At 33.6% G+C, this 24,638-nt stretch overlaps 3 protein-coding genes across 5 annotated transcripts in view; all 3 read left to right on the plus strand.

Moving 5' to 3' along the window:
• Nucleotides 1-898: 898 nt before the first annotated feature.
• Nucleotides 899-7,897, plus strand: LOC124355213. The gene is made up of 2 exons (XM_046806234.1): nucleotides 899-3,037; nucleotides 5,874-7,897. The coding sequence occupies exons 1-2, from the start codon at nucleotides 1,021-1,023 to the stop codon at nucleotides 5,879-5,881; spliced, it is 2,025 nt and encodes a 674-aa protein (XP_046662190.1). The 5' UTR covers nucleotides 899-1,020; the 3' UTR covers nucleotides 5,882-7,897.
• A 5,157-nt stretch (nucleotides 7,898-13,054) lies between these two features.
• Nucleotides 13,055-14,314, plus strand: LOC124355939. The gene has a single exon (XM_046807090.1). The coding sequence runs from the start codon at nucleotides 13,055-13,057 to the stop codon at nucleotides 14,312-14,314; it is 1,260 nt and encodes a 419-aa protein (XP_046663046.1).
• Nucleotides 14,315-16,710: 2,396 nt separating this feature from the next.
• LOC124355214 (probable phospholipid hydroperoxide glutathione peroxidase) overlaps nucleotides 16,711-24,638 on the plus strand; it is a 28,528-nt gene continuing 20,600 nt past the window's right edge. The window contains exons 1-3 of one of the 3 annotated variants that reach the window (XM_046806235.1): nucleotides 16,719-16,867; nucleotides 19,671-19,752; nucleotides 21,690-21,808. In XM_046806235.1, coding sequence (XP_046662191.1) covers nucleotides 19,732-19,752; nucleotides 21,690-21,808 — 140 coding nt within the window. In that variant the 5' untranslated portion in view covers nucleotides 16,719-16,867; nucleotides 19,671-19,731. Of the gene's footprint in view, nucleotides 16,868-17,178; nucleotides 17,202-19,670; nucleotides 19,753-21,689; nucleotides 21,809-24,638 lie in introns of those variants that run through there. The other 2 variants (XM_046806237.1, XM_046806236.1) reach the window with 2 other exon arrangements.

The raw sequence follows: 24,638 nt of genomic DNA on the forward strand, positions 1-24,638 counted from the left end.
TTATATAATGTTGTGTTCTTTAGCTAACCCAATATTGCTATATAACATTGTGGGACTGAGATTATTAAAAAGTATCTGCTGGAGCGAATGACTAAGGGGTCGACGAGTAGGGTTTGCTGAATACAGAGAGATTGTAAAGCTATGAAGGTGACTGTAAAAACTTATTTTGTTATATTTATTGTTGTAGGACTTTTAAAATAGTTTACGACTATATCAAAAAGTGCGTTACTTTGTTACAAGTTTAATTTTAGATATTACAGTACATCGTATAATTTTAAGTTAGGTTAAATTTAAGAAAGCGCCACATAATAAAACATAAAATTTTGCCCCTGCACAGATGTATAAATAAATCAATCAAGCAATAAGGTTCCTGTAACATGCTCAATTTTCTAGATTATTCTACCGTGTCATGGTGCAACATTGGTACCCTTACTAGAAAGCCATAAGAATACCAGTGCATTCTCATTATAATTAATTAATTAATCATTATAATTAATTCTCATTATAATGTTAGTTTATAAAATAAGTACCTAATGCTCAGCTCCTAGTAGCAGGATGAGTAACTGTGTTATTTCGTGACTGAATGGAGACTCTAAGGTGGCAGGATTGTTTGTTCCACCCCTGAGATTTATATATATTTTTACTATTATCCTCAGAAATTATAATTATCTTGGTAGTGAACAATTACCAAAGTAATACTACAACACTATAATTGCTGAGCTTTATATTTTTTTCATGTGGCTTATATCTATTCCGTAATGTTAACATTAAATTTTAAAACATTAATAACTAATTAATGTATTTTACAATAGAACACTAGAAGACATTTAGTCCAGCAAAGTTGTCATATGTCAACTTTAATCATATGGTAAAAAAATAACACAATCTATTTATTCTATTCGATTTTAAAATTGTGTGTATTTATAATTTTAATCCAAATTAATAGTATTTTTAAATGTTAATCTTACTAAAATCTGATGTTTAGTGTATTTAAATGAGCTTAATTGTTAATAAACCAACATGCCTAAGTTACTTTTTGAAAAACTTCTTCATGACAATAATTCTGTCAATGTCAGTGTTTACAAACCGGATGGAATTTCATCTTTCTGGAATTGGTTTACCAGAAAGAACAAAACCGGAGATATCCCCAAAACTGTGTTTGACACTAGCTACAGACTGAAGCTCAATGAAAACGACCTGAACATGTTGAAGAGCATCGATTTACAAAAACTTATGGCTACCAGAAACAGAAAAAAGTTTCCAAACCAACATAAAATATTTTTTCTTCCAAAAACTTCTTCCTTGGGGTCGAAAGAAAAGGAATTTTTGGATAACTTTGCTTTACACATGAAACAAAAAACTTTTCAAACCGGAACAAAAACATTTGAGCAAAAAGTGAAATCTACAAGTTTGTTTTCAATCAAGTCAAACCATAGTCTAAAATATATACATAAGATAAAGTCGCAAAGATCGATAGTGCACAGTGTGAGTAGCAACAGAGCAACTTGTCGGGTTGGCAACACTGCGAGAGGCCCCAGGAATGTTCTGCTGAAGAGTGTGCCACCAGCAGTTCTCGAGAGTAACTTGCAAAATAAAGTTTTTCTTCCCCTTTATGTTGGAAAGAGGAAAACTGACAAAGACAGAACACAAAAAAACAAACCTGCGGAAAATATCTGCAAACACGATAATGAAAAAAATGAATCAGATGTAATACCGATGCTTTTGACTAAAATAAAGTCAATGGAAGAGCAAATAAGTGATATAGAAAATAAAACAAAACAAATCGATGAAGTTGTTTCACAACAACAGATTTTGAAGACATCCACTTACAACAATAAAACAGGCACTGCAGAAAAGTCAATTGGAGTAGAAACAAAACATTTAGCAACCCACAAAGTTTATCCAAAAAATATTAACTCTTGTTCAAAGAAATCAAAAACGTGTCCTACAAAGTTGAAAAATAAAAGAAAACTGAACTATGCATCCGGGAACTCCTTGAAAAGTACTAAAAAAACTAAGGATCTTAGTGTGAAAATTGTGAATAATACTTGTGATAAAAATAAAACAAAAAAAAGAAATGCTACAGATAATCTTTTTAACAACCCTGAAACATTTATTGGACTACACAACTTTACTATTCCAAATATTATGTCTAAAAAAAATCTTTTCCAAGCAAATCCTAATGTAGGTTGTGACATGATTTTACAATTGTTAAAAACCTTTTCGGAAGTGAGTGGTTCATCGAAGATGGGCCACACTGAACCTGTAAAACCTGATAATCTAAATTTGAATAATGAAAGCAGCTTTGTTGGTTCAAAAACAATATCCAACTTTTCAAAACCAACTTTTGACTGGAAACATAAAAGTTTGACTTCAGCTAGTGAATCACAGGATGAAGAAATCAATAAAACAAATACTGGAATAAGTAACATTGGTGTAAGAAAAAACTATTCTTTTCCTCTTAGAAATGAAGTCACTAAAAAAGATTTAAGTCAAGTTAGTAAGATTTTGGAAGGATCAGATCAGAAGAAAAACATTATTCGTGAATCATTTGAACAGAAAACTGGTAGTTGTCATATTACTTCACAAGAGAAAATAAAAGTTAGTGAAGAAAAAGACATTTCTGAGCCAATCACTTCAGGGTTAGGAAAGACGCCAAAACAAAATAATAATGAAATCCAAAAATTACTTGAAACTGTGAAACGGAATCAAGACTTTTCAGAAAACAATTTTGACTTAGAAGAAACAAAAGGCAGTGAGCGCAGCGATGAATTAGTTTTTGAGAAACATCTTGAGTTCCAAATTTGTAAAAATAAATCAGTTCAATTAGATGTCAAAGATCTAAATATTTCCAAAACTGTTTTAGAACAATGTTCTAATGCAGTTCTCTCCCATGTTGAGAGTAATGTTTATATTGAACAGCCTATGAACAAAATGTCAGGTATTACTATGGAACCTTGTAAATTGTGCAGTGTCCATATAAAACAAAGCGAAATGTCAACTGGTCTAATCAACCCAACAGAAAACTTGTCAAACCGTAAGTATGTAGATTATATAATAACTGATAGAATTCATTATTACTTAGCATATTTGGTTATATTTTTACTGCAATAACAATTACATTAAATGAAATGAAAAATTGTTTAAACAGGCAAAGTTAGGTTCTCATGGCCCTTTCTTACACTTAACCTGTCTGAACAATAATTATTAACAAATATTAACCAAATTAATATTAACACTAATCTACTTTATTAAAGACATTAAATTAAACATTAATCTAAACACTAAAAAATTATAAATATGAAACATCTAAAAAAAATATAAATATAGTTATACGAGTACAATCATAACACAAATTAATATTACAACTTCCATTTTTAATAAGAACCAAAAACTATTAATAATACCTAATAACAATAATTTATAAATAAATAATATTTATGGTGTGTTATCTCACTCACACTCCTCACACACAATGCCAGCACCACACCCACAGACCCCTAGGATGGACCCGCCCCGACCAACCGTTCATGGTACATACGTCTCAGTGCCGCAACAAACCGCCGATCTCCCTCAATGGAAGTGATTTCTGATCTTGATAAAAAGCTGAATTTCACAGTATAACATAACTAGACAGTTGCTTGTTTTACACAAAGTTGGCCAAGCACAATTAATGTATAAAATAGTATGAGACTGACATATTCAATAGCATACTCAGTGTAATAAGAATGAGAGAGAAACGCCTCCCAAATCTTAAAGAAATCAACAAAACATTCTAATGAAACTTCAACAGTATAATCATATATGTGTCGTTTTGCCTGATTTGTATAGTTGATTGTTAATCTTTAACAAATACCCTGACAAATGGTACATCAAATTGACAATCTATATAGTACATAAAGTCCTGCACGGGTATAATATTTTCTGAACGATAACAGATAAATAAACAAGATTTGGTACATCAATACTACACCTAAAAATCTTCTTTTTGAAGGAACTATCAGTTTTCTGTAATATCATGGGGACGTCCCGCAAGGAGTCAGAAGGAAATCTTAAATAGGAGCATAGGTTAATATGGACATCATTTTAAAGGGCTTATCTAGCAGAGTTTAATGCCGCAAACCGCACTCAAAAAGATTGATCCAGTACAAAATGGCGGCTGTTCAAAGGTTTTACTTGGTTACATTTTATTAGTAGCCATAACCCCAGTAAAGCAAAACTGCAACCAAACAAATACTGCAGCTAACTACTACATTATGCTTGTCAGTTGTACAGAAGTGAATTATGACATTAGTTATCCTCAAGGGTTACAAATTTGGTCCTAATATATTGATAACGGGGAAACCCTGATAACAGTAACAATTAGAAATCTCTTATCTTTGGGTCGCAGTTAGGACTTTCCTATTAGCTAGTCTATTCATAGTAGGCTATTCTAGTTTTCTTGTTTTAGTAGTGCTGTCCATCCATTTTATCAGTGCGCTTTAGTACAAAAGAATTTGTCGTATTGCTTGTAGTTCTTCAACTACACTATGTCGCTTGACGAACGTGAACGTGTAACACTTCTTATGATGGTTGGTTGGGGAAATAACAGACGATCACACGAGGAAGCATGCCATTTATTTAATGACTACTTTCACGAGAGGCAGCCAATTTCTAGAACAACTGTAGGGAGAACTGTTCAACACTTCATGGAAACAGGAAGTGTTTCCGATCGTCATAGGTCGCTGTGATTTCTAATTGTTACTGTTATCAGGCTTTCCCCGTTATCAATATATTAGGACCAAATTTGTAACCCTTGAGGATAACTAATGTCATAATTCACTTCTGTACAACTGACAAGCATAATGTAGTAGTTAGCTGCAGTATTTGTTTGGTTGCAGTTTTGCTTTACTGGGGTTATGGCTACTTATAAAATGTAACCAAGTAAAACCTTTGAACAGCCGCCATTTTGTACTGGATCAATCTTTTTGAGTCTTTTTGAGTGCGGTTTGCGGCATTAAACTCTGCTAGATAAGCCCTTTAAAATGATGTCCATATTGACCTATGCTCCTATTTAAGATTTCTTTCTGACTCCTTGCTGTCCCCATGATATTACAGAAAACTGATAGTTCCTTCAAAAAGTAGATTTTTAGGTGTAGTATTGATGTACCAAATCTTGTTTATTTATCTGTTATCGTTCAGAAAATATTATACCCGTGCAGGACTTTATGTACACCCTGTATAGCAATGTGTTATTCACGACCTTGCAAAATTTAGAAGAATAGCACACTGAATTAATGCTTGTGGAACTCTCACATTTTAATTTTTACAGATATTTTAACCTTTGGTCTATTATTATACAAATAATCAATGTGGCATAAAATATTAAAACTAAAAATGACATGTACACATTAGATATGATTTAAATGAGAAAACTAGCTAATAGAATATTTTTCAGTTTTTTTTTATTGAGCTTTTTAACCAAACTTTAAGATTTATTTGTGAGAAACCAATTAATTACATCAAAAAACTAAAATGCAGTTGAGTGACTAAATAACAACTAGAATAAAGATTGGATACATTTTGTTTGAGTTTAAATCAAAGGAGCCAATTTAACATTGTGTTTATGTGTGTGAATTTCCAATCCAAATATGGAGAAAAGTTTTAAAAGAGAATGGATATTCATGAAAGACATTTTTTATTCGTTTGAGGCATTTCAAAGGAAATGAGATAATGTGAAAATAAACTGAGAGGAAAGAGTCATTCTACAATGTAAAATTATATTTTGATCAAAGCAGCCAGTGAGTTCCGAGGACTGATTAATAAGTTTTACACAGATTACTGCACTCTTAGTTTGGTCATGTTCTCTGTTCTTTAATGGCTGATTTTTGCAGGACTTTGATGATCTAGAAGAAAGCTTACTGTCTTGTGGTTAAGTTTAACAAATACATCGGGGGAAATATTTCAATACAATACGGTTACAACATTAGGTTTGGACAGAATTTACATTTTAAATTTAAACATTGAATTTAAATTTCGTCAGATTTTAACAATTTTGTTTAGTTATACTGGCGGTACACAAAACTCAAACCCTGGTCTTGGCTAGCCATGAGTATTAAGTTAATTGTTAACGATTTATAGCCTTATTTCTGGTTTGAAGAATTCAGCAAGATATCATTTAAAGATACAATGGATATACATTCAAATACTAGAGTTTTTCTTGTACAAGTGCATGGATTTTAAGCACTTCAATAAAGAAGTGGAAAATAGTTAGTTTTATTCCAAATAAATCCAAGACAATACCAACAAAATGTAAAAGCACCTGGATGCACATTAATCATATATTTTAATAGAAACATCACTCAGAATTGTATGACCTAAAGTAAGAGCGTAAAGATTAATTAAGGTTTAACATTACTCTTAAAGCACTAAAATTAAGATGTCTGTCAGTACACTTATACAGGAGGTAGGGAATAGTCTTGGAGGAACATATTAAATAGATACCCTGATTGCCCAAAAGTGTTTTGTGACAATGATTTCACATTTAAAAACTCTCCAAATCATTAGAAGATTTATATCACTAGCGTTTTGTTAAATGTAAAATCAACAGGCATAGTACTCTTTTTCTATGGATGTTCGGAATCTTTGTACAGTATTTTAAAAATTGTTTTAGTCTCTAAAGTTTCATTTATTTATTAATTTTTATGTAAAATGTACAAGGTTTAGTGTCACATATGAAATTTTAGTATTACACAATGTCATACACGAGTTAACATTTAGTAATTTACATGTAGTTCAAGGCAAAAAAGATTTCAAGAATCAAATAGACTTGTGTAAATAAATATGTTATTTACAAATTGAAATTAAGTTATAAAGACCTCATCTGTTGAATAGGGAGAAATATTAATAAGGTATTTTTAGCTCTAGTTTATATTTGTTTATTTTATTCTATTTGTTTTAAGTTATTTGGTAACATTCGTAAAAAATTAAGTCCTATATTACTCGTCTTTTTATTAGCAAGCTCTAAATTGTGGAGATTGCTTTCTACTAAAGTCATTCCCCTTGTTTTGTATGAATTCCTGTTTGCTTATATTACTCCCAGCATATGCTCTTTCACAAACATAATCAACTGAAAATTATGCAGCCCATATACAGTCAAAATGCCTAGATTTGTCAAATGAGCTTTGACAGAATCCTTACTTTTAGTCCTAAAATGATTCTACATGATTGCTCTTTTTTGATGAAGAAGAATTTTATTTAATTTTTTTGTGACGTAGCACTGTACAAGGAAATATTTGAGTGGATATATGCAAAATATATGGTTTTGGGTGTTTCAGTATTACATAAATATGACATCTTCTTAAGAGCATATTAACTGGATTTTATTTTCAGACATAAATTTTCTACATGTTTATCCCACGATAAATGTTTGTTAGTTATTAAGCCTAAAAGCTTTACTTCATTCAGTTTTCAGTATGTATTTTATAAACCTTTAAAAGACCAAGATTTAATGTGTTGCAATTAGTGCTTATGATGCTCATGTGTTACTTTAGTGGTGTCTTTTAAGAGCCACACCTGTCTTAGTTAGCCACTCTTTATAATTTGTTAAATCCACTTGTTATCTCTAGTGTACTGGCTTTGTTAGGATTATTGATTATTTATTGATATTGTTGTTATGATATTATTATTAATGTTTGACATTGTTAGCAAATTAAACATATAATTATTGTAATCAGCCTTTTGGGATTTTTTTTAAAGTTGGTAAATAAATACACCAAAGATTAAATACAGTGTCGTGTAAATCCGTAAATTTTGACTGTAAACTGATTAATAATTTAAATAAATTATTTAAATAAGAACTCAAGATGTTGATGGATAACGTTACTGTTAATGATGAATAAGTTAAGGCTCGATTAAAATGTTCTTCTTGAATATGAAAGATTTGGTAAAGTTATTTTAAAATATCACATTATTATAATTACTGCTATAAACTTCTTATTGCTTTATATATGTACAGACGTTTTACTTTTATATTTAATGGTTGATTGCCATGGTTTGTATTTTCATACATGGCACTAAAATAAACTGAACTGATCAAGTTGGAGAGGATTAAAGGCAGAACAATTAAGCACTAAAATGTTTACATTGCCTGTGCTACATGTCTGAGTCAACATAGCCAACACGAGTGGGAAGGATGTGTTGTGATCAGCCAATTGAACACAGCTACCATAATTATTTTTATCCATTTAGCTTTATTATACTTGAATTAATTTTTATATTTGATCCATTTCAGGAACAACTATATTGTGCTCAAACGTAAGAAATGATCCTAAGGTTAGTATCACAATACTGGTTGAAGATAATTTGAAAAATGCAGTTAAAATGAAAAGTAATGTTTTTGTTGATAAAGAAGACATCAGAGAAATTTACCCTGAACAAAAGGTAAACGAAGTAAAGTTTCCAGTTCTGAAAAGTATTAGAGGAAATGGGGACAGTGAAAACAGTACTAATGAAATCAATTCTAATGAAGAGAATTCAAAACAAAATAACTCTGTCGTCTCTTTAAATTGCTTAAATTACTTGAAGACAGCAGTTTCTTCTTCGAAATTAAGCATCCAATCTGAAAACAATATCCATATAGGTAATCAAAATTGTTATGGTGATATAAATGTGGACACAATTAATATGACAAAAAATAATACCAATGTTCAATCCAACCAAGGTATATATCTTAATCAAGAGAAAAGGAAAGCATATGAAGAACAATTATTTGGTGATAAAATTAAAAGTAAAGAATCAAAAAATTCAATAAAACTCCCTTTAGTAAAAAGCTCCTCAGAAATTAAAAAATATATGAAGCCCAACAGAATTTTGAGTCAAACATTTGTGGTTGGAAGAAACGCTATTGAAACACATAAAACCAACCAAAGTACATCACCAATAAATTCAAACATTTCAAAATACAGTCAGAATGCTGAAACAATTGAAGCCATCACTACTAATATCCCAAAACAAATAAATAAACTTGTTGATGGTAATGGACAGTTCAAGCTAGTTGAAAATGATACAGATTCTAGCAAGGAAATTAAACTTGAGAAACAACATAGATATTCATTTATAAAAAATAATGATTCAAGTGTGTGTTTTAAAGAATCAAAAGATTTTAGTAAATACGAAAACCTCACAGGGAATCAGAATAATTTGAATCAAAGCTTAAGATCTACCAGACATGGTTTGGTTCAGGAACCACTTTTTAGAGACTTAGAATCTAAGTTATCCATTGATAAGTTAAATCCTGCTCATCATTATGAAAAAGGTGACAGCATTAAAATCCCAGCTCAACCTGAAGACTCCAAAGGTATACCTCAGCAAAAGCATGATATTCTAGAAGCAACTTATACTGTTGAAACTATGCTTGGTGGAGAAAGCAATAATAAGGAAATTACTTCTCCCAGTTTATCAGTCACAAAACCCTTACTTTCAACAGTGAGCATACAGACTGATTGGAGTTTGGTTGGTATTACAGTTGAGCATTTTCTGTCTGAAGTGAATATAAAAGTTCCAAATGAAGTATTAAAATTATCAGTCTCAACTCAAACGGAGGATTCAGTAAAGCAAACAGAACTATCATATAAAAATACAGAAAGCTTGTCCGGAAAATTTTTTAAAATTAAAAATGAAAAGTCCATTAGTAAAAATACAAACAGTAGTGGTGATGAATCTTCTAACCAGATAATTCCAAAGAATGGAATGCCCACCACAGTTAATGGGACTGTTTCTGATGTAACGATGTCCAGTGAACTAGTGACTGTAACTCTAGACACTCCAGAATCTGTAAAAATTACAGGAGAAGAAAATAAAGTGAGAGTCAATTTCACAAAACTTCCTGAAAACCCAATAGTGGGGGTTGAACATTCTAAAGGCATGACTGATGAAATTTATCAAAACCATATCAACCAACACAAAGATGAGGAAGATTTACCAGCCAGAGTAATGGAAGACTTTCACAACTGTTTAATTCCATGTTTTCACCCATTATTTGAGGACACTGTGTTGTTCGAGTTAGCTGATAATGCAACAACCTATCAGGATTTCATGTCTAATAAGATATCATCCAAAAAAAGTCCGCTTCTCTCTCGCCCACATTACTTTGGTCCTTACAACAGACTGAGCAACACGAATTCTCCTAAGCAAGTTTTGTCCACAACCAAACTTAAAAGTACAAGAAACTCAAGCTTTTGTAAAGTACCATGTGGCATACAGTCAGTTGAGCGATCAGTATTAACAAATGGTAGAGCAAGCATTGACAAATACCCAAGTGGTAAAAACAAATCATGTGATAATACGAAGGATCCTAAAATAAAAAATCAACAACTAGACTGTATAACTAATAGAGATCAGGATCAAGAAGGAAATTTAATGAATAAAAAAGGTAACAATGGCCTCAAATATAACACAACTGGGACCTTCGAAAGGCGTGCATGCCTAAAAGACAGTACTGCATCAAAATCAACGTGTTCATTGCACAAAACATCTGATATCCCCTCTTGTTCATGTAAAGCTGAAGATCATATGTACAATTATTTGTCTGGTTTAGAATGTGGGGATGTAGAAACAAATCAGAACTATGTTCTGCCATTTAATTTAGACCATTATACACCAAGTGGCAACCATAAATAAATTATCATTAAATTTGAGTAAGGAAATGTTATAGTGGTTATTTGAAAAACTATTAAGTTAACACTTTATGACTACCAAGTGTGTAATATTGGCAGACACCAGAAAATACTACTACAACGGACGTGTTATATGTAAACTTTACTATAGCTATAGTATACAATATTAACATTATGACTACTGAGCAACAAGTGTCTAATACTGGCAGAAACACCACACACTACTACTGTATAGTCCCGTTGGTAGTGGACGTGTTATATGTAAATACTACTATAGCTATAGTATACAATATTAACACTGACTACTAAGAAACACAGTATCTAATATTGGCAGAAACACCACACATTACTACTATAGTCCCGTTGGTAGTGGACGTGTTATATGTGAATACTATTATAGCTATAGTATACAATATTAACACTGACTACTATAGGTGAACCGCTAATAAAGAAACCTGCGCAGAAGCAAATATTTGAGCAGCACAGCGCAGGAGGGGCCCCCCTCCGGCGGGGGGAAGTGGTGAGTGGGCGGAGCATCTTCTTGTCAGCTGTTTAAATCTCGTCTTGCTCGCGCCATATTGTTTATACTGCAGTTACTTACTTGGACCGTTCAATTCGAACGAGTCAGTCAGGTGAACGAGTGATCCGGATCGAAATGTTTCAAAAGACCCGTTCACTTTGAAAGTTTTGTTCAATTTGGCCTGGCAACTGAATAAATTTGATACTTTTTTCCAAATCAGGTGAAATGAAAAATGAAATTAAAATGGTTTATTTTCTTAAAAATAGTATAATGAAACACATATACACGCTTTGCAACAAACGTAAGCAAATATATACAATGTCTGAAATCATGTATCAGAGTGTAACAATACGGTACTTATACGTAGTTAATTATTATTCTTATTATAATAAACATTGCTTTAATTCTATTTAATTCAATTAAAAATTTAAATAAGAAGAGTAATATAACCGGGATAAGCCTACATGAGCCTAGGACCTGTGTGTAGGCTCTGGTCGTGAATATTGGAACTCAAAACTAATAATAGAACAAATGATTTTATAAGTAAAAAATAGTAGTTTAGTAATTTTTGATATTATTAATGGTTTTAGAATTTATTTTGACGTGACAACGTCTTAAATTAGGTTGCGGCTCGGAGTCACTCATGAAAAAGTGTAACGCCCGGTAACGTTGCGATGCCCGTCCAGTGGGTCCGCCGCACGGGATAAAGCAAATAACTGTGGGTCCGCCGCACGGGATAAAGCAGATAACTATGTTTATTCGTGAAAATGTGGAGTGCTTAGATTCGTCATTTACAACAACTACAACAATAAAGGTAAATAATTGTACACTGATATTTCATTATCGTAAACTATGATTGATTGATTAATTGTTAGATTGACACAAAAGTTGAGAAACTGAGTTTATAGGTTATGTCATACTATTGACAAATGTTGATAGTGTTAAGTAAATTATTAGTTTAAATCACTCTGCAATCAATCGTAATTCAGTCGATTGAGAAGAAACAGCGCGTATTGCTAGTCAAACATTTAAAATAACAAATTATAACCTCTAACCTGTCATAACAGTGCGACCAAACAAACGAACTAAACCGACCAATCACCACGCGCGGAGTTAGAATTTAACTGTGTTTAGCAAGAATTTCAAATTCCAATTTTAGTAGGCCTAAATGTTTTATTCAACTTTACCATTTACAATAACAAATTTTAATTAATTTCAAATTATGTACAATGTTTTAGTAAACAAAATATATTTCTATAGTTAAAATTTGTGCAATTCTTATTTTCATTCAGTTCCTTGTTCCTATTGTGAAATTTAATAATATTCATATCAATAAATATTCTACCGAGAAAAAGACGTTGTCACGTAAAATCTTCGCCCGTAAAACCGACTTTACAGGCAACCATAATTTTTTTCATTTTATTTTGGATTGTCACGTTTGAGATTTTATGGGAAGTTTGAAAAATCGCTTGAGCTCAAATTTAATCCACATCATTCCTTTAATGTCTGGCCCTGCAACTTGCCTAGTCATCTCGATTTCTTCAGTATGAGATGTGATACCTTAAAGAGAAGACTTTTAGCCTGTTTTGTTTAATAAGACCCGATACTTCACTAATCTTAGTCATCTTAGTCAGGAAATAAGATCGATCGGCTTAGTCACTGTCTGAATCAGTTACTTCCTAACATAGTAGTCATAACCGAGCATGGCCTCGATCAGTCTAAGATTATCACCACACATCTGGTAAACTACAACCTCGTCGCATTCTATTGTAGGGAACATCACCAAAAAGGAGGGGTCGCTATTTACATACACAAATCCTTTGGCAATAAAGTTGAGGAGATTGAAATGAAGAGGCATTGCTTGGAACTCGTTTGTGAGATGGCCAGTATAAAAATAGCTCTTAGTGGAGGGAAACATCTTTACCTGCTTGGCATCTATAGACCTCCTGGAAGTGTTCTGGAAGAAGCCTTGACTCGAATCTCAACTGCCTTGGAAATGTTCCCGAGCAACAACACCCCTATATGCATGGTTGGCGATCTGAATGTTGACAGTCTCAACACGTCTAAAGAAAAGGAAAATCGAGCCCTTAATAACATTCTTGCCTCCTTCGACATGCATAGAGCCAACCTGCCACCCACAAGAGTCACCAGTACCTCTGAATCATCCATTGATGTCGTCTGCAGCAATTTAAATCCAAGAAACTTCAGTATCAAGGTTATTCATGAGCACATATCCGACCACAGTGGCCAGCTATGCACCCTCGACATACCTGCTAAAACTAAAACTGAACCAATCCTCACTCGCAGACAAGTAAGTGACCAAAACCTGTCACAATTAAAGACACTTCTAGCTGAGGAATCCTGGGTAAATGTCTACCAGACAGCTGATGTCAGTGAATCTCTTTCAAACCTTGTCCGAACTCTCACATTGGCACTAGACGCATCATGTCCCTACAAAAAATCACGATCCAAACGCCCAAGACTAAGGTCATTTCAGTATGATCCAGATGTGGATGTACTAAAGGCCAGTTTCCTCCAAGCCCAGAACAGATTTCTGCTTACTGGAAGAGAGTGTGACAAGCTGGAAGCTAATCGGAGGAAGAAATCCTACGATTTAAAACTTAAATCCTCTAGGAGAGCTGCAAGTGAAAAGGTGATTTCAGAATCTTCCAATAAAACCAAGGCTATCTGGAGCATTGTAAATTCTGAAAGAAGAGCATGTGCTGAACCGAGAGAAATCACCTGGAAGCTGAATGTTTCGAATAAAGTCGTTGAAGACCCCAAAATGGTTGCGGACTGTTTCAATGAATATTTCACGTCAATAGCTGGAGAAACGCTTAAAGCCAACACTTCACAGAGAACTACCCTACCTATCCAGCTCCTCCAACCAGCTACGGATTATGGATTGGTCTCGTTTCATCCAACAACTACTGATGAGGTTCGATGCATTATAAGAAGTTTAAAACCAACTCCATCAACTGGCGTGGATGACATATCCTCCAGGCTCCTGAAGTTTTGTGAAGGGGAACTCTGTCCACCATTAGCTGATATTATTAACAAATCCTTGGCTCAGGCAATCTTCCCTGGCAGCATGAAGATCGCTAAGGTTTATCCTCTTCATAAAAAAGGAAAAAACTGATGTGATGGGGAATTATAGACCAATATCATTGGTCCCCACTTTTTCCAAGGTACTAGAAAAAGTGATTTTGGCTCGCCTCCTGAAGTATCTACACCAGAACAACCTTCTGCCAAGGGGACAACACGGCTTTATACCTGGTAGATCCACCATCACCGCAGTTGCAGATATAGTAGAGCACATCCTTGACAGCTTAGAAGCGGGGAACACGGTCTGCGCAGCCTTCCTGGATCTCAGCAAGGCATTTGATTGCCTTGACCATCAGCTTATCTTAGAAAAACTTCGAACTTTTGGTATAGTTGGATCAGCACTCGCCTGGTTTGGATCCTACCTCTCTGACAGGCAGCAGCTAGTTGAGATCAAACATACTGCTAAGGGAACCACTAGTGTAGTGAGATCGGAGTTGTTGGGTGTATCTAGAGGAGTGCCCCAGGGGTCTGTGTTGGGCCCTGTCCTATTTGCACTTTTTTCAGCAGACCTCCCCAAATACATGGACACCTACAGCCACACCGTCATGTTTGCAGATGACTCGGTGCACTTGACCAGCAACAGAGAACTGGAGCCTCTGGAGATCAGCAACTTTATCTCTATCAGTAAAGCCATGGAATACTGCGCCAACAATGACCTGGTTTTCAATGAAAACAAAACTCAACAGGTATTCTTTGGCAAATTTAAAAATGACATCACCTGTCCTCCAGACATTCAGGTTACTGAGTCAACCAAACATCTCGGAATAATCCTGGATCAAGAACTATGTTGGGACGCCCACATCGACTACCTCTGCCAAAGGCTCAGCTCTTCCATCTTTGCCCTGAGAAGAATCAACAGTGTTGGAACAGTTGATGTAACACGGGCAGCATATCATGCACTTGTTGAATCCCAACTGAGGTACGGGATAATTTTCTGGGGAAATTGTTCAAAGGAAAACACCCAGTTTTTGTTCTTCAAAAGCGTGCTGTTAGAGTTCTTGGGGGCCTTCAGAGGGAAGATAGTTGCAGGGATGTCTTCAGAACTCTCCAAATCCTTCCATTAGCTGCCATTTACATCTGCGAGGTTTTTGCCTTTTCGACTACCCTCAACTTACCAAGAAATTCAAATGTGCATCAACACAACACCCGAAACCGTGATAATTTCAATCTCCCTGTACACCGAACCTCCAGATTTTCTAAGAAGCCGTCATATGCTGGATCCAGACTTTTTAACCTCCTTCCAGTGGACTTAAAATGCGGGAACCCGAAGACACTCAAGAGAAGACTTCAGAAGTGGATGCTTGAGGACCCTGTGTATAGCATTGAGGAGTTTGTAGCCCGCTGTGATAGAAGGCCAACAAGCTGAAGACATCAAACTCAAAAACTGTTTAAAGATGTGACTTGAGAATTTTTAAAATAATGTATCTTGTGACACCATTTCTAAGCTCAGAGCTTATGTAATAAAGTTTCTCTCTCTCTCTCTCTCTCTCTCTCTCTCTCTCCTCTCTCTCTCTCTCTCTCTCTCTCTCTCTCTCTCATTCCTTCATTTACCGTAGTACATCACTTGGTATCAATTTACAAAATCGTGACCATGGAAAGGTATGTTAATGTTTTTTTCCTGAAAACTACAATTTTTCCTGAAAACAATAGTGAAGAAAAAATTCGTCGGCAACGAAAATCAAAGGAGTTACGATTTTTTGAAATCCTCTGAAAACTCTGTTTTTGACAGTACCTCTGGCAATTTTACTGAAATGATGACGTTAATCCTGTCAACGATGCCTGCCCGCTGCGCAGTGCTGCGCACTGCTTGCTCTTTTAGAAAAAAAATTAACTCGAGCTTGCAAAAGTCGAATCCCAGATCACGTGATGCCCCTGATCCTTAACCCTCCAAGTGTTGTTCGACAAAATTTTGTCGGTTATTTTCCATCCTTAATGCAATAATGGCCGAAAGGCATCAATATAATACAATGATATACTTTCCCCCCAGTTTATATGCACCTGTGATAATAATACTTGGCTATAAATGCCCAACCCATGAAAAAAAGTCCATTTTTCATGGTCACGGTATTGTAAATAAATACCCATCACTTTTATAGTTTTTTGTTATTCTATCGTTATTTTTGTTATTTATAGTATTATTTTGTTGTTATATTGTTATGTTAGGATTATTGATAGATCGTTATTGACTATATTATTTATCACTAGTTTTTGTTCTCTTGCAAACTTTTTTTACTGCATGCATACCTTGCTTGTTTTGAAATATCCATTGAAATAGCCTTTTACTTGCTTTTTATGTAGGTATTAGGGTAACGTAAAATCTTTAATTTTCGAGTGATTTGTATGTATTGGTTTTGACCGTTGTAATAAAGAAATAATTCCACTTCTCTGTTTCTCTATGACTGAGGACAACGCACTACAGCTGGCAGTTGTAAGAGAAAAAGAGGCAATGATAAGTTTAATTTTAATGTCTGCTTTGCAATTATTGCTCAATGCTTAGTGTAAATCTGTTAGGTGTCAAGAATAAAAAATAAGGTGTGTGACAAAATAAATCTTAATTGAACTTCAGATATTTCATAATACGTCAAAAGTAAGTTCAACGTAATTTTACATTGTATAAATATCTAAATTTACAATATATGCTAGGGTTTAATACCTTGCACTTATTTCTCTGTTGTTGAATGGATATGGACAGGCATTCACATTTTTATCAGTAATGAGCAGGTTTGCATGCTAAAAAGACCAAGCACAAAAAGCTTACACCATAGCATTTTCGTGTCAAGTAAATACTAGGATATTCAAATGATTTTTTATGCATTTTATTAAGGATTAAATAAAATACTCTTTAAATAAAGCTACTTGACTAAAAAAAAATAAAAACACTGGTGCATACATTTTTGTGTACATGTAAAGAGCAGAGTATGGTAAGTGGACTTAGTTTTTTTTGGATGGATTAGTATAATCAGCGATAGATAATATTCAATATAGAATATGAGTATCAATGGATATCAACATATAATCATAGATATCAAGCCATAATAACAATCATGTTTGACATTAAAATAATTAGTTTAACATACACAATGACAATCTCATAAATAACAAAGAAACCATAACTATCAAACAAACAATTAAAGAACAGGAAATAGGAAACACTCATAAACAATAACGGGGTAGGGTACGATAAGCGGACCCGGTTTTTTATATCGAAGAATATAGTCATCGATACCTAATATTCGCATCTCAAATCCTAGACTATCAATCGATATAAAAGTACCTGTAGTCCTCAATAACAATCATATGTTTTAAATTAAAATATGAATTTAAGGGTAGGGTCCAATAAGCGGACCCGGTTTTTTATATCGAAATTGGCAAACGATATTACTTAATCATAACCATCGATATAATCAATCGATACTGATGAATTATTTTTAACAACTTAAATAATCTATATGAACAGCTGTAAACACTTTCAAATAATTCAATTAAGGTAATATTTTAAATTTCACGTAACATTGTGTATTGAAATGGCCGTCAATCTTAGGAAGCTTCACGAAATTGCTTTAAAAGACGATAAAATATGTTTTTTATGTCTTCAGGATGTTGGGTTAGTACCTAAGAATCCATTATGTGATATTTGTGGAAAGGTAACAAATGTAACTGTCAGAGGAGCTAACATGGTCGTCTTCAGATGCAAAAAAAAGAAGGTAATGGTGGACACAACTTTAGTAAAAACGTTTTCGTTCTGTTTCATCCTAGTTAAAGTTATGAGTTTCCCTGATTTTGGTTATGTTCATTTATTATTTGTTATCATTAAATTCACATTTTAATTTAAACATATGATTGTTATTACTTTTATATCGATTGATAGTCTATGATTCGATATGCGAATATTAGGTATCGATGATTATATTCTTCGATATAAAAAACCGGGTCCGCTTATTGGACCGTACCCGAATTTAATATTTACAGTGATCAAAACAAATTATTATAACCAAAATTAGGAAAACTGAAGACGACCATATTTACTCCTCTCACAGGTACAGTTGTTTCTTTCCCACAAATTTTATGTTGAAGCCACGAAAAAGCAACGTCGTGTAGTTTCCTAAAATTGATTGCCATTTTTATTAATTAGAATTACTTATGTAAAATTGAAATATTATCCTACGTTTATTATTTTAGAGTGTTTACAGCTGTTGATATAGATCATTTAAGTTAATAGTTCAAAATAATTAATCAGTATCGATTGATTATATCGATGGTAATGATTAAGTAATATCGTTGGCCAATTTCAATATAAAAAACCGGGTCCGCTTATCGTACCCTACCCCAATAACGAAATGATACAAAACATTGTAGTTGAGAAATGCCACTACAACAAAAATATTATGATATGTACTGCTGACTTCCAAGTGCAATCTTTTGATCCACTTTGCCGAACTTATCTGAGATTATTTAATATTATAAGTACTTAGTAAATTTGAATGGATTTAAAATACAGGATCGAAACCCTGAATTCTGTGCTGACTGTTCAATTCTATTGATTTAGTCTGTAGTACAGGTCTGGGTAGTTTGCTATTATCCAGAGGACACTATGTCCCTATCTACTATTAGTTATTAGGTTATATAAGTAGGTACATTTATATTTGTATATTATAAATACAAAAAGTTTAAGTTAACATTTATAAGCACTCACATAATCTGAAGTTGAATTTAGGTATTATCTCGTGGGGTGTTTTCTTTTTCCACCAGAAGTGCAGAACCGTACCCCTCACTGATGGCCAGGAGCATTGCCGATCAGTACTTTTCAGACCTCATATCATGTCCCAGATCATCCAGTTGTCTGACATCAGATCATGTTGAACGATCTGGCACTTGATGTGAGGTCGGGAAAGTACTGATCAGATGCCCCTGGCCATCAGTGTGGGCTTCTGGCGAAAAAAGAATACCTGAATTCAAGCTCAGATCACGTGAGCGCCCATACAGGTAACTTTAACTTTGCTACTACGCTAATAAAATATTTATGATAACCTAATCTAAACCTACTTATATCGCTTAATAACAAGTAATAGAGAGGGCCAAAGGGGCTCTGAACAACGCCAAAGTATCTGGAGATCTGTTTCTGTTTGTTGTTATCATGTCCTTACAGATCCGATGAAACATGTGAGAGAAAGAATATAAAACACCCGAGTAATTTAACTTTTTCTATTTTCATTAACTTATTTTATACCGATTAGTAAGAAGTGAGCTAATTCAGCAATCTGCAATTTTGCGTAATAACCCAGAACAATATCCCATTTTGTGTAAATAAATAAGACAAGAAACATTTTGTCTTGAATGATAGATTCAAAAGATCAATTTAACGGCTTACACAAATATGTACAATGTTTTAGGGCGAAAACTCATCACATATTCACAGATCCTCTGGTAGCCCTCCTCATTTAGTGTTCAGTCATGTTTCATCGACTGAAGGAGGTAGTGAAATTTCAAAATATCTCATTGTGGCGCCATGAATGATTTACTTATTAGCTTGTCACTTACTGGCTTATGTTTGGTATCTAATACCTAACAATTTTTGCATTTGAAATTGTGATAGAATTTGAATGCTTGTATGAATTTAAACTTGTGTGGGAAAACTTGTAACTTATGAAACACATCCTGTGGCTTGTGTTGAAGTAAATAAAATCATCCAACTAATCAGAGCCCATAAAGTTTTGAGAAGTAAAAATATTTTATTTTAATGTAATATATTTTCTGTTAAAACACCATTAATTTCTATATAACATTGCCTGTCGCAAATATCTTTTCTAAATCATTATAACATAACACTTATTTCGGTACTTTGGGATTATACCGACCACACCAGTATGAAGAACACAAAAATATAAATTTATAGAAACAAACATGATAGAACGAAAAACAAAACAAATTACAAAATTACAAACTTACAAGCATTTCCAGTTATTGTGATCGGTATTGTTGTCGCTGTTATCTTATCTTTCTCGAGAACCCCCATTACGGCAGGCCGCGCAGCATCACATGATTTGCACGGTACATAATTGCCTTTCCATTACAATTCAATTTATATTTCTGATCAGTCCCTCTAGAATTTGATATTTTACTGATAGGTACTATCTCGAGGGATGTTTTTCCTTCGTCGACATCAGCGTGGGGCTGCCGAAGCCCGCGCTGATGGCCGGGGGCACTCGCATTGTGGGTGGCGGAGTGTGATCAAGAATAAAAACAAGTTTTGAGTGTTTTTTCAATAGAGTTTAGTTTTAGTTTGGTAATGTTTGTTTTTGTTGAATTTTTGTGTTTGGAGAAATGTAGAGCTAGGTAAAACACGGAAGTATAACAAAGCGACACACCAGCTGAACGGGCGGCGAGACTCTGCAATCACGTTATCTATTAGACCGCTCGACTTTGACCTCTGTCTGAGGATGGGGAGGGGTTTGCGGTATGACAATTCCTGTTTTATATTGACGAAATATTGTTCTACGCTAATCTAGTAATCAGTAGAAGCAAAATGTCAAATAACGATTCATGTCTGGGTGTGGTCGGTATAATCCCAAAGTATCCTTATTTCATTTAAATTGAACTTTAATTTGAGTGGTAATGAAGTTTGAATAATCCCTTGTAGTATATAAATGCTTGCTTCTGTACTAATTTGTTAAAAATGGATATCAATAAATTGCATGTTATTGTTCTTTGTCATTAAATGAATCCCTGTTTATTTCGACCTTAAAAACAAAATTTGTTCTCCTATTTTTCATCCAATTTTAACAGAGGTACAGACAAAACATTAATCTTAAGTTAAGGTTATAGAAAACGTCATTGTTTTAGTAACACTGTTTATAAGTATTTAAATATTTAAGTAAAAAGTACAAATACTGAACAAAGAGGAGTTGAGAGACCAAACAGAGATATGGATAAGTTAAACTCTGGAGTCTGTTGTAAACCATAATCTTTTAGGCTCTGATGAAAACAAGATTGTGAAGGAAACAAAAACAAGATGTTGCACATGGAGACATTAACTTGTAGCATCTGTCTATTTTCTTAGTTTTATACACAAAAATTAAATATATGATAATCTAATGAGTACTGTATTTAATCAATTTGTACATTCAATTCATATTATCTTGTAGATAGTTTTAGAGTTATGGAAAGACTTTTTTATATTTATTTATTCTGTGGGTAAAGAATTTTTAAGCTTGTTTAACAGATTTTTACTCCAACTTTCCCAGTTTTCATATTGATCTATTTCTTGATAAGCCAACCAGAAGTTAATTATTTGTAGGTTTTACTTGTGAAAGAAATGCATTAAGGACTCAGAATGAAATGGCCTATTTAAAATGTATTAGGTACTTTTAAGTATTAAATAGTATTGTAGTAAAATATATCTGTTTTTCAAGGGTATCTTAAACTATTCAAACAAACCAATGGCAGGAGAAGACTGGAAGAAAGCTTCATCTGTCTATGATTTCACAGTGAAAACTATTAAGGGCGAAGAAGTTTCACTGGAAAAATACAAGTAAGAATGTAAATTTGTTTTTCCCCTTTTTAACTGATAATTTGACATACCTTAAATTCATGTTCTAATTATAAGTTTCATATGTGCTTGCCCCTTAAGTGCTTGCTTATTTCATACATGTATTAGTTTTTCATCATATAATTTAACTTATGATAGTCGAGTTGACAATTGGCGATGTAGCCTCTTAGTACGCATTTAGTAGGTTAGTCAGAAGAAAGAGTTGGATTTCCCTCTAAACATGTAACAAAAAAATAATTTTATATGGAGCTATAAACAAATTTTCTTCAAGTTTGCTATAACAGTTTCTTTTGCAAGTCCAAACCTCATCAGAATCAGAAAATCTTTATTTGGAAAAAATGTAATGATGTCAAGATTACAATAAAATAGATTAAACTCTTGATTTACAATGTTAGGGCAAAGAACTCTTGAATCGTGTAGACTGGTCGTTCAACAAGCCTATCGTTCAATTACATTCAAGTTTTATTATTCAACCCATTGGACCAAAGAAATTCCCATGAGCAAAATTATATTCATCAATTATTATTGTATATTGAGTCTTAATATTAAAGCAATCTTTGCAACATTACATGGTTTTATATGTTCATCTAAAAAAATAAGACCTGATTTTAATATAATTGTGATCAAAGGAGGTGAAGCTCTTGTTTGGAGGTAGAAAGCAAATGACAGGTCAGGATTTTGAGTTGAAAAAAAAAACTTAAATGGAGGGAAAAAATATTAGGTCTAAGCTTTTAATTTAAGGCAGATTGTGGCCAAACCAGAGGCTTTACATCAGTGCTTAATTTCTAAAATTTTAGGTGTGGGAACTCTTAAAGCGGGAAGCTCAGACCGGTGGGTATGGAATACACCCCAGGAAGGAGGGGCACCCAGGAAAACTTTTGAAAATTATAACTGTAAACCTTTGTTTTTAGGCCACCCAGACATAATAATACATTCATTTTTATAAAATACCAAGTGATATTTTAATGCTGTTTATTTTCTTTAAGGTGCTTGATTAGGATGTAAGAAAATAAAAAACATGAATTTAAATTATTGAGTTTACTCTCTACTCTACTCTACTCCATTAACACCTTGTTGCCTACTTTAAATTTCCCAGAAATATTTGGTTTGATTTCATTGACCATTTTGTTTGAATCAATGAAGCTCGCCAATATTAATTATTTTTTTAATGAATGGTAAAATAAAAACAAATTGAGCCTTATTCACAGTTTTATTTATACACATTACAGTAGTAATAATAATACATATTAATATGTAAATGGATGTTTGTTAATATAACAGCTTTTTTACAAGTTTGCATATTTTACAAAAAAATTGCATACCTTATGGGTACAAAACAATATTAATACATTCAAAATAAACCAACTTCTTGGAAAGGAAAAGGAAGCGTTTAATTACACACAAAAATAAATGACACACAGAGTGGAGTAACACGGTTTCATTTTTTAAAATTTAGTGTAGTTTTAAAAAGTTAAGGGTTGATTATTTTATTTGCTTATTAGTTATTATAACAAATATGTACGGATTTGTAGTATAATATTGTAAGGCAATGCCAAGACTGTTGGGTAAACTTAGTTTTAGTTGTTTGTTAATATTTTAAAGTGAAAACTACAAAAGAAACAAAACAACAATACACAAAACTAAACTGTAAGTACAAAAAAGAACTCAGAAACTTGAGTTCAGAACACAACTATAAGTTAGGCATAGGCTAGTTATTTTAATGAAAACTTAATGTTCTGAAATTCTAAAAGATATTTAAAAAAACAGATTTAGGAAAATAGTTCCCACAATGCAATGCTGTCTTCATGGTAAGTTTTCTGCCCTCGTTGTTTTGACTTGGTGTCAAGTGCAGAATGGTGTCCCTTCGCCAGCCAGGTTTTGACGTGTCGCTCGGGATTGTATCTAGCCACAGGAGTTCCTAGGAGCCTGATCCGCAATAAATCGCAAAACAGTGCTAATGTAGAGTGAAGATCTAAGAGGAGACATAATTAGATTCATTGCAGAAAACCCACGTTCACATTCAGCACTAGACACTGCAATACTATTTATGATGGAAAATCAGTTTCTTAAACGACGGCGGTTGCTCTAGAATAGTAGGTTTCTCTCCACTTAACATAGGCTTCAGTCCCTGCTTGAAGTGTCTGAAGTCTCTAATTATATCCTGAGAGCTGCTAATCTTAAATCTATCGCAGATTCGCTGGATCTCACATTCTCCGTAGGTGATGGATAAGTCTTTTGTGCCAATACATGGGGTGGATTACTTTGATGTCATTCATGATTTTGGTGTAGTGTTCAGCCGCATTTTGAAGATGATGATAGCAACCTTGAAGTCAAGTTGTTAGCGAGGCTCCGATAGAACTGTTTTTCTGGAATACTGGGTATCTTGGATCTTACACAAAGTTTAACATCTTGAAACATCAAATCGTCAATAGCAATTTTAGCTTCCACTGAACGTCTACCCATGTTTTCAACTCGGTTTTCAAACACTTTGATTAACAGTGTTACATCACTGTGGGCTTGGATAAGGTTGAGGCTTGATTTTTGAAGCTGTAAGGACAAATCCGATAACTCTTCTAGAGCATCGAACATCAATGCCAGGTTGTGTACAAAAGTTGTAGAAGATAATGTACTACAAAGCCCTTTGTAAGTTGAACGTTGCTTCGAGTCCCTTTGTTTGTCTTCAGATGCTTCAATGAAATGATTGTACAAAGCTTTAAAATCTGTCCAAACTGCTTTTCACCGCCATTAAGCTGGAGGCTACCCAACGAGTATCTAAAACACGGGCCGATTTTCAACATTTGCTCCTCTAGTC

Source organism: Homalodisca vitripennis, chromosome 2 (genome assembly GCF_021130785.1).
Source record: "Homalodisca vitripennis isolate AUS2020 chromosome 2, UT_GWSS_2.1, whole genome shotgun sequence".
NCBI classification, from domain to species: domain Eukaryota; kingdom Metazoa; phylum Arthropoda; class Insecta; order Hemiptera; family Cicadellidae; genus Homalodisca; species Homalodisca vitripennis.